The sequence below is a fragment of the Accipiter gentilis genome, chromosome 5 (genome assembly GCF_929443795.1).
Source record: "Accipiter gentilis chromosome 5, bAccGen1.1, whole genome shotgun sequence".
NCBI lineage: Eukaryota > Metazoa > Chordata > Aves > Accipitriformes > Accipitridae > Astur > Astur gentilis.
In genome coordinates, this window is record NC_064884.1 from 21528209 (window position 1) to 21539476 (window position 11268).

At 35.7% G+C, this 11268-nt stretch overlaps 1 protein-coding gene across 4 annotated transcripts in view; it reads left to right on the forward strand.

The window, feature by feature from the left end:
• Positions 1 to 11268, forward strand: part of GPCPD1 (glycerophosphocholine phosphodiesterase 1) — a 46140-nt gene that overhangs the window by 10860 nt on the left and 24012 nt on the right. For all 4 annotated transcript variants that reach the window (XM_049800788.1, XM_049800787.1, XM_049800790.1 and 1 more), the window contains exons 3-5: positions 2837 to 2921; positions 3796 to 3880; positions 10361 to 10436. In XM_049800788.1, the coding sequence (XP_049656745.1) occupies positions 2837 to 2921; positions 3796 to 3880; positions 10361 to 10436 (246 nt within the window). The remainder of the gene's footprint in view (positions 1 to 2836; positions 2922 to 3795; positions 3881 to 10360; positions 10437 to 11268) is intronic.

The following is an 11268-nucleotide window of genomic DNA, read 5'->3' on the forward strand; positions in this document are numbered from 1 at the left end:
AATGTGCTCTCTGTGTCCTCATCACTCCCTTCCTGTTGACGTCAAAGCCAGTGATTCCAGGCTGACTGGCAGGATAAAAGGACATCACCAGCATAGGAATGATGCTTTGACTCGCTTTCTGTAGCCAGACCACTTCTGGAGTTAGCATTGGTGATGAAGCCCAACACTTTGATGTAGACTTTTACATATTTGTGACATGGAGTGCTGCTTTTTGCCTCATCCTAGTGGAAGAAAGAGGGTCACTGAGTACTGGCTGTGACTCCTTTAGGTCTTCATCAGGACACAGTCCCATACCAAGAGACTGCTAGGTGGCCATAGATAAGCTATTATGAAATAAAAAATGGAGCTTCTAGCTCCCAACTGTACACAAAGATTCTTCTCCAACAGAGTTGGCCCAAGCAGAGAGATTGCAACATCAGTGAGGCTGTTGCAAGCTTTGAGACTGGGCAGAACACCTGGAGTAGCTTCTAGCTTCCTCTGCTGTAGCTGAAGGAGCTCTGCCAGTAGCAGCATCAGATTTCCCTGGCAAGGGGAGAGGGAGAAGTTGAAGACCCCTGAACTTGAAACACAAAACCAAACCAAACCCCACTGAGTTTAGAATTGCCTTTGAAAAGGCAGTTCCAGTTTATCATGCATTTCACTTGTGCCTTTCCTGGGATAATTTAAGCAGCATTTTACAAATCCTGATTCAGCCTCCCAATGTAATTGTTGAAGTGAGTTTAGGGGTGACTGCACATCTTGTTGCCTTTTGTGTGTTGTATCTTGATGAGTGATAAGCATTCACTGAATGTTCACAGGTTTGTTTAAAAAAGGCCAGAAAACTATTCTAGCTAGCTGCTACTAAGAGGAACATAATTTAGATGGCACTGCAGAGATTGGCTGGTGTGTACACTAAGATGTACTAAATGCTGCTATTTTAGTGTTATTAAAAGAATTTTAGCTTCTCTTTAGTATATCCAGTCAGAAATTATAACTATGTGGCATTCAGGTGGTCTTCCCTCCCCCTTTTACCTCCTCCCTGCAAAAACAAACCATAATGTGCCTCAGTACAGAGTGGAAAAAGTAAAGTGCCTGAGGCAATTGTGTGCAATGAATTGCATAGTAAGTATACAGCTGATGTTTGTCTGTGTTTGTGTGCTTACAGTGAGCATCCAAGAAGCTTGATTTTTTTAAATGAATTGAACCAGAAGATTTTATAAAAAAAAAAAGGGGGATTGTAGTTCAAGATGTTCTTTAAAATTATTTCAGTAAGCTGTTTTTAGGAACAAATTATCTTATTTAATTCCTGGCTTTTGTAGATTTTTTTGCAACCCCTGGGTCTGCAGGGGTTTCTTTCATAAACAATCCTGGTGGTATCTCATATTAGATTAACCTGCATAGTGGGGGGAAAAAATGGACACAATTTTAAAGGCATAAGGACTTCCTCAAAACGGTTATTTCAGACTTTAAAGTTCCAGCTATGATATTTGGCTTAGTAAAAGGTAGTGTATCTTTGTTGTATACAGCTTGCCTACTTTGTATCTTGAGATAATTGTGGCTCCAACTCTATTGCTACTGCTTTCCCAGTTTGAGAACAGGAAATCACCATCATAGATGCTTTATCTTGCTTTTGTTAAGATTGATACTTTTTCTCTCAGACTTTTTAGCTGTCAATTTCATCTTTGCTTTTCCTGTTGATGAGGCATGCAGGATAGTTCTGGATATCCTCTCCCCTTTTTCTTAAATGCTTCCACCCCCCGCCACCAATTAAGGGACTAATTTGACTTTAGCTAGACTTCCTTATGTCAGCTTTGGTTTAAGGGTGACTTTGTTTGAAAATTTACATTTAGGCATTTTATGTTAGAGGCTGAATTAAATCTCAGTATTTTTTTAATTACATTTTATTTATAAATTGCTCAAATACGATGGTAGTTCTTACATTTGCATAGCAAGCTTAAAAGGTTAAGCAGATGGTGCCTAAATATACTTTAAAACTTCACATTTTCTCCTTCTGCAACAGATTTTTTTTCTTGTGTCTGGAAATATTGTTAAAACCCTGCAAAAGCAAAATACTACTTTGTCCTTTCCATTTGTTTTAATCATTGTTGTTGTTCTTGCAGTCATATACATACAGGTGTTGTATTAAAAACAAGGGTAAGTTGCAGTGTTAACTAACTCCTGGATATCCCAGAATCAAGCATTCTTGTACTATTGTAATCTTTTGGATTCATTCTTTATGTATGTATGCGGTAGGGTAGACAGTGTGAGAATTTCATGGTGGTTTTGTGTAATGTTATGTTTTTATAATAAAAAACTGAAAGCATAGCAGCAAAATTCATTTTATTTCTCTCAGGAATAAAATTAATTGGATGTGTTGTCTTGGGAATAATGCTAGCAACTTCCTATTTGTCTGTGCTTTCTAGATTGTTGGTGTGAATTTTAGAGAATTTTAGACATGTATGTCTATAGGTACATATATTAAAAAAATGGACAGTATATAGGAAAAAACTGGTTCGTCTTGACAATAAGCATTTTACAGTGAAAATCTGCCTGCTGTGTTTCCAGAGATTTTTTTGAACAGTATTACTGCAGAACAATTTGGAAGTCAACCCTTTTAAAGGCTGGGGTTGTCAGTAGTCCCTCTCTCAGTGAGATTTTTACAAGAATGTGAAGAAAATGCTGTTGTAGTTTTGGGTGGGGGGAGAATTACTTTCTGAACTGAAAAGAGGGAGTTTATATGGGTGATTCTGGTGTATATGTTTAAAATATTTGAAGGTTTGACCATGTAGGCTGTACTTACTAATTCCATGTAGGCTTGAGTAGTGATGATTGTAGCTTTTTCTGTTTGTTTTTTTAGGAGAGGTTTTTGCAATATGTGGGAGCTGCAGTGCTTTGGGAAATTGGAATCCACAAGTTGCAGTGGTCCTCCAAACTGATGATCGGTAAGTTGGGTTTTTGTTTTTTTAATTTGGTCCCTTTGAAGTAGCTGGACTTCTGGAGCAACAAATTTATGCTGGCTTTGAGTTTGTAAACTATTGAGCTACATGTACTGTTAGTAAAACTCTCCAGAATTTCTTGTGTTGCCCTTGCACATTTTGAATGCTTAGGAATGTGTCTAAGAAAATGTTTAACTTGGGTATGCTTTCCTAGTTACAGATGATGTTTCTACCGTTGCGACTGACATATTTCAGTAGTTTAGTTATAGACATTTTGAATAGGAAACAGCTATGGACAATTCTCAGTCCCATAACTATACAGCAAGTTATAGGAGATGTTTATAGTGTTTACTTTCTTTTTAACCAATACAAGTTATTACTGTGGCTATGAGGAGATGGGGAGAAGATTATTTAAAATGGGAATTGCATTAAAACTCTTTAGTGGTTTGTGTGTATATAAACATGAGTGTACATGAAGAAGGCTTCAATGCAGCAGAGGAATTCACTGTTTTCTTAAAATCGTGTCCGGCCCGTTGCTGTTTGTATGATGCAAGGCTCACAGGATGTATTTATAATTCTGTCAGTGACTTGCTGTGTGATCTTGGATGAGTCCCTGAATTATTTCATTATGTTTTCCCCATCTGTTAAATGAGGATGAGAATTCTTGCTCCATTAGAGCACTTCAGATCTGTACATTAGAAAGTGCAATTTCAGTTCCAAGTATTCATTGTGCTTTGTGTGTGTTTGGCTAAGTTACCTTGTAAAAAACCCTTTCTTGCAGCAATACGCTGAACTTTCTTTTAGAACATCACTTAAGACAGACATATGTTGGAGGTGGCTGTTAGGCTGTATTTTGGAACTGGTTTTTTTTTTTCCACAGTCAATTATGGAAGGCTACTGTAGAGCTTCCTAGAGGAGTTCCTGTTTGGTATCGGTATTTTAAAGGGTACTTCCTAGAACCTAAGGTATGTACAACCTTTTCTATTTTAAGTTGGCTCATCCCTAGTAAAAAATTCCCTTATTTGAAGTAAAAAAGGATTTTCTGAGTTAAACTTGAGTTTTTAGAAAGAAATCTTAATGTTTCATATGTTACAATTTAAAACACTTGTGGAAATACAAGCAGTTCACTTCTGGAAATACATGACCATATGCTGTTAACTTTAATTATTTTTGTTAAATTGTCTTCTCTTTTACCACTGTTAGTGTTTTAAAAATTCCAGTGATAGTGAAATGCCTGACATTATTATAAAGATTAAATTATATGGTAAAGTTCTCATTAGTTATAATGGGGCTATAAAAACTTCTACAGTTATAATTGAATATGGACTTCAGCAGGGCAAGGATCTCTAGCATGGAAGCAAGTGATAGCAGGAGAAAAATGGTTAGTGTGAGCAGGCATATTTAAATTTGCCTAATCTACTACAGTCTTTAAAATTACTGCAGATTTTTCAGTGAAGCGTGAGAAGTTTTAACTAGCTTTTGTGCTGCATAATTAACGTATGTTAATCTCTTGGAGTGGAGTGAAAACGTGAAACAAGGAATGGGGCATCCCAGTGTTTTCTTTAGGTTTGCATATAGGTATTTGCATGAGTTGGGGCGAAAACAACCCGAGACAGACACAGATGTGTTTTTACAGGTATTGATGTCAAAGTTGCATGTGAGTTGAATGTATGTGGCAGTATACTGGTCTGTAAAAATCATGCTAGGGTAAGGGGGAAGTTCTTCAGACCAGGGATGGGACTGCATCCAGAAAAAAATTGGACTAAGTTGGGAAAATAAGCAGCTACTCTAACTGTTTTTCTTAATAACAAGTAATAAGTGTAAGAAATAACCCATTTAAAGCTATCTTTGCTGTCTTTTTTACTCTGTTAATCTCCTGTAGCTATTCACCCTGGGCTTTAGTTCTTCATTAAAATCGGGATTATGAAGGATGTAGCTAAATGTGCAAAGGAGTTATAGAATCATCTGGTCTATATCTTTTAAATATTTTAAATTACTGTCAAGAGCATGTAAATTGTTGTCAGCTGGACTAGCCTTTCTTTCACTGAAGAAATATTTGACAGAGGTATCATCTCAGTAAAGGATACTAATTTTAATGAAACACAGTTCTGTTTTTTCATTACAGCATGTGAAATAGTCTAATCTGAAACTGATGTTTAAATTGTTATTCTGACGCAAAAGAAGGGAAGGCCAATAATAGATTTCTTTTTCTGAGGTCAAACTGAGGCCAAAAGTAGATCAGTTCTTACAGCTAGCAGCTCTGATGGAACTCTTGCATTTTTTGCAAATGCCCATAAGTTTAAAATGTAAGCAAAAGCACACTTAGAACAGATTGACAGAAAACGTGCTCATAGACAACAGAATTTCTGTTTTAACATTTGAAAAAGTTTACGATATGTATTGGTGAGTGTGTTTCTTTAAGTAGGTGCTCTGTATCGTGCACGCTTTATGTACCGTGTGATGCAGAGTCTGCCAAGGTAAGTATAAATTTTATGGAATACCAGCATAAAAAGCTACTGTATATAAAAGGGAGAAAAAAAGAAAACCACCCTACAAAACAAAGTATGTGAATTGCCAGGGTACACAGTTATCCACTCAGCGGTGTCTAGCCTGTACCTCTTAAGTTCACCGGACTTTATTTCATATAACGTAAAGTCTTTTGAAGAAAAGAATTCCAGCTACAATGTTTTTCTCTTTTTTGTAATATTTTTGAAGAACAATGTAAAAGCAGGATCCCTTAATTCTAACAGGAAAATAATACAGTATAGTGCAAATGAAACCATATATGGAGGACTTTAGCATTAACAACTCTGATAAGGAAAAGATACTTTTAAGTTAAACTATTCTGAATATTTTTATTTCAGTGAGTTTTTCATTAGGGATTGCATGTGATTAATCTCCTAAATTTGATAGGCTTGCAATATGTGATCCCTCAGACACTGTTAACTTTTTATATCAGCACAATTTTGTGTGTCATGGTCTGTAGTAGGATAACTTAAATACATGTGTAGTCTTAAATATATGTTAAAGCCCGAATATATGAATTTGACACCACATAATTGAGTAAATCATGCTGAAGACAGATCCAGCTGAAATTACTCTTCCTTTCCTTTCTATATCAACTGCATCTTTGAAGATGCTTGAGATGGACATGGTGGCAAACCTGGGGGTGATACATATTTACACAGAGAAATGATAGTTTCCATATTATCCAAAATATTACTACAGACTAGATGCTAAAATAGATATAATAATTTACATTTTGGAAAAAAACAAATAGGAAAGTATTTTTCTTGCCTCCCTTTAAAAAAAAAGTCATAATTTGATCTCTGTTAAATTATTTTGCTTGAAGGATCGTGCAATGTCATGGGAAGTTTGGTTTGTTTGCACTGAAGCATTTTGGTGTTGATTGTAGTTACATAAATAGAATATATTTTTTTAATAATAGATTGAAATGTATCCCTACAAAAATTCTATACAAATAAATGAATGCATATACAAAGAACGTTTTGCTATAAAATTTGTGCAAGTCTTGGCTCCTGCATATCAAGAACTCTTACTATGTTGTGAACATTTTAATGATAACAGAAGAGTAATCTTAAGCATTTTAAAAGAAAAGTAAATACATACACTTGATGAAATAAGACAGTAATTTAAACTATTTTGCTTGAGGTTTGTTCATTTCTTAAATATAGTCCGGTACCAGTTACCTCACTGTAAGGGTCTTCCCATGTTTTATTCTACACATATCTTCTGTTGTTTGGGAGGGACGACACACCAAAACCCCCTTGTCTGAATTTAAGTCTTCTGTATGTCATATGTTTTAGGAGAATGTTTTTATATGTATTGTTTGTGTGATGCATATTTGAAAACCTTACTAAGGTAAATACATGCCTTATTCTGTTAAGCTATGTTCTATATTTGTTTTTCCAACAGCAAATAAGCATGCAAGTTTAGGGTTATAACTAAGCTATCTGTGCATGTAGCAGGACTTTTAAAACTGGATTGGTGAATGTATTTCACACTTAATTATATTAAGAATATTACTTCATTATAGAGGTTTCAAATGGGACTTAAATTTACTTTTCTAAAATGTAAACAAATCAAATCCATTTAGTGCCTGGAATATAGTAAAAAAAAAAAAAAGGTGAAACTTAGGTCTAGGGTCAGTAATTTCTTTAATATTGGAATGCCTTAGAAAAGCTTTTGCTAGACTAATAACCCATGGTTAACCTGATAAAAAGAAAGGAACACCTCTGCTGTGACTGTGCTGTTAGCAGATTTTGTATTAAACTGTTACTGGAAATACTAGAGCTGTAAAATCTCTTTTTAGCCTAGGGCTTCCTGGCAGGTGACTTGTATGTGCTGTTGCCTTGCAAAGTTAGTTATGATGGCTGAATGGCTTTGGTTGATTGTTTGGTTTTGTGGTTAATTATTGTCTCTTACATGGTACAGAAATCTAGAGAGATTTTTGTCAGAAATCCAGCATCAAAGTTAAGTCTGAATTCATTTAGTTGTTCATGTTCTTGAAGTAGATTAAAATTCTTGGAACATAGTTTTAAGAATAAAAGTGCAGTTGGATAAATGTAGCTATGTGTGGTGGTTTTACATTTTTTTCTTTTTTTTCCCTAATGCCTACTCTGTTATGTTGCCTTGGATCAGGAAGTTTGGAACTGGCCTCCTAGATTGTCATTTAAACATCCACGGAAGTGCTTTCATTTTTTTAATTGTACTGAGCACCTAAGCACTTCACGCAGATTGTGCATCAGACTGCTTTGAACCCCTGGAATATTAAGGGTAAAATGCCTATGTAGCATAATCGTAAAATTGTCTGATGACTACTGGGGGACGCCCAGCTTCTGACAATGTAAGAGAACTTGATTTTTAAAGAAAATTCTTGAATGTCCTTTAAGAGCTTTAAAATTGCCTCAGATGTTCAGCTAATTACAAATCAAGCAACATAATTTTTATGTGTTTGCTTTAAAAAACCCTATAATTTCCTGTGTTAGTAGGGAGGAATCCATGCCATACAGTGCCACTTACTATAATCTCAGTGTACTACCCACTGGGATGCTTGATGTGACATTTGGATAGGTGCCCTTTTAAGACTGTCCTAACAGAGGCTGACTTTTAGGTAACATTACCATACTATGAATATTGATGACACATCATTTACTTCCACTGCAGACTGATCTGAACTGGGTGGCTGTTCAAATGTTGCCAGTATATGCTACTGAAATTACATCAGTATTTTAACCTCATAGTTACAATGGCTTCTATGACATATAATTAAAACACTACTTAAATGCCTATAAATGCAAAGACTGTCTGAGCAGGCATTGTGAGAGGGCTTTCAGTCATGTCTGCCTGTTCGCTAATCCATTGCCCTTTTCCTTCTGGTAGGTTTGCTTGCCTCTTAGTATGGAAAGTGTTGAGGATTCCTGGGATTAAATGCATAATCAGAAGACTGTATTCCTTTCAGGGCATGAAATTTTTGCTGAGTGTGTCCAGCGTGTTGTGCTTACTGTTGGGATGTTACTCAAATTCTCATTCATAATTTTAGAACCTAAAATTAAAATGTACATTTACAGTAGTGTAAGAAATAAACTGGTATTGGTATTTTGGGGGTTTCTACAAGGAAAAACCTTTGCTTACCTTTTGAAGAAAACAGCTTAATCCATGTTAGGACAGACTTGCATTCCCCAGGTTTGCAAGTTACAAGTTCCGTGTATGTTCATGGGAGTTGCTGTTGGCAATCTTGCAGGTCTGTGTGGTGTTAGGAAATGATAGCCTCCCTACTTGCAAACACAGGTTTCAGTTTTGAAAACTGAGATTGTGACATGCAAGTGTGGATCTGCTGTGAAAGAAGGGGGAAGAAACTTCTCATTATTTACTTTTCCAGAAGTCCGTAAGAGTGATCATTGTGGCAGCAGTGAGAAGATGAGAATTAAAACTGCACTATAACAGGAATAAACTGAAAACAATAGTATCATCTTATTTTATTTGTATTTATATGCATTCTGTCTTTAAAGCATAACTTTAAGCATATGTATTTTATTCTGACATGACCCTTAAGTATAGATGCCTCTGAATTAATTAGAAAAACTGAATTGCTTTTAGCTAAGGCTCTCGGAGCAAACCTGTCTTGCTGAGCATTTTTTAAATTTTTGGTGTTTGCTGTTAACTCATCCAAAAGCATGGTAGATTAAATGTGTTCGATATATGTCAGGAAATCCCATCTGCTGCTAAAAGAATTTGAGTGAGCTGCAAGATAACAAAGCATTATGGTACTGTGTAATTATACTGCTGAATTGTCTGGAAGTCCCTGTTGATCATCTATTTAAACAAGAACCTGAAGTACTGGGACAAGTTGGTGTTGAAGCTTATATGACTTTGGCAATAGTAGCAAGTCTCTTTGGAAATATGAATTACTCAGGCCCAAACCACCAAAACGATGAACTGCAGCTATTTGACAGTGGCTGTTATGACTGATGGCAACAACCACACAATGTTAAGGGAAACTTGTTAGGGTGACTGAGCTGGGAATCAGGCATGTTCTTTCTGTTGTTAGCCAGTGGTTACCTAAAAGCTTTAACTTAGAAAGCTATTTCAAACTGAAATCATTCTGAAGGAAGAGACTGAGTTACTGTTCTGATTATCTGTCTGAGTATTGGCTATGTTTGTCAACAAATGTAGTCTTTTGAGGGATAGTAATTTTTTTTTGTGAAAGAATCTGATTTATCTTGCTTCAAATGAAATAGACTGCAGGGGCTTTGCTGCTGGCTGATTGGATTGTATCAGTGTCTTTTTGCTTCTGAGGAAAGCAAAAATTGAGACGGCAAAATTCCAAGTATTTGTTTTCATTAGATGGTAAATAACTTCCTATTCTGTACCACAACTAAAATAACTGGGTTTTATAGACTTTGAATTAGTCAAGCAAATTTTGAGGGAGAACCCACCCCTGCAACTTAACTGCATGAGTAGATGTTGAGTGCTGTTTGGAATTAGAGATGTGGGGTATGTTTTTTCATAAATTGTTGCTGTAGTATCTTAAGAAAAAAGCAAGCACACTTAATGAGTTCAGAGACACTTTGTTTTTTTTGTATTAGAAGGAAACTGAAGTAGTCCAGTGGAGTAACTGTAAGCAGTAAAGGTTTAGTAACTCCATGTAACATCTCCACCCTGTCAGACTTTGTCACAAGTTTTGTCGTATGTATACCTGACGCATCAGATAGTGTCATCAGCAGTTGCAGGGGTAAGAGACAAGCCTGATCTGTTTTCTTTCTTTTTGATTCTCTCTCTCTGTCTTTCCCTCTTTCTTCTTCTCCTTCTTTTTCTTTCTTAAATCTGGAAGTTTAATTCACAACCATCCCAAACAGCTACATGGGTAGAAGATCAGATATAACAAAAGAAATTATTGCAGACATTTAACTTTTAAATTACAGACTATCGATGGTCCCTGCGAAGTCATAGTTCACACGTGGGAGACTCATCTACAACCACGATCAATTACCCCTTTAGGTATGGGCATCAACTGCATCTGTTTGAGGCATATGCATAAGATTGCTAATATGCTGCACATTGGTTTAGAGGGATTGATAACTATAGTTTTAAGATACTTAAGTTTATTAATGTGTTGGAGGTATGAGCTTTTTCTTTGCACAACATGGGCCTTACTCTCAAATATATATATAAATAAGTGGATTAAAAATGGAGTGGATGTGAAATTCTTTGCCACCCTTAATATTATGTGGGGTTTTTTATTAATTTGGAATTGTAATAATTTTCTGTAAGTTTAATTCTTTGAGACTAAGGATCCATATTTTTTCAGAGAAAATGTGGGGAGGGGGGAGGGTGTGAAGTCACTGCTGGTTTGATTTAACTATTTCGTTAGTAAAATTTTAAAGCAAAAATTCTTAATTAGGCTTCTTTAAGTAAATGGATTAATGTAAATAGAAACACAAATGGGCTTACTTACCTGGCAATTTAGCAGAAATTTATTTTGCTGGAAGAAAAGGTGGCATGCAGACTTGCATACAAGTTCCTAATGCTTTTCTGAACAGGGAAAAAGTTTGGTTTTTAAGAGTGACTGAAATAACCTTTGAACGTAGCTTGTAATTTAGATCTCTTATGCTTCTATGGGATGGCATGTTTTATGCGCTGTCTTTTCTAGGATATGAAAAATGTTATTTCTTCCACACTGAGGAGTTCACATCTATTAAATACCTTCTGTTTCACTGAAAAAAGGTCTTTTAGAAAGAAGCTGGTATTAAAGAAACTGTTTGTTAATCATGAATAGTACCATGATCATGTCCTGTCCTGTCCCCCCCACCTTTTTTTTTATATTTAATTT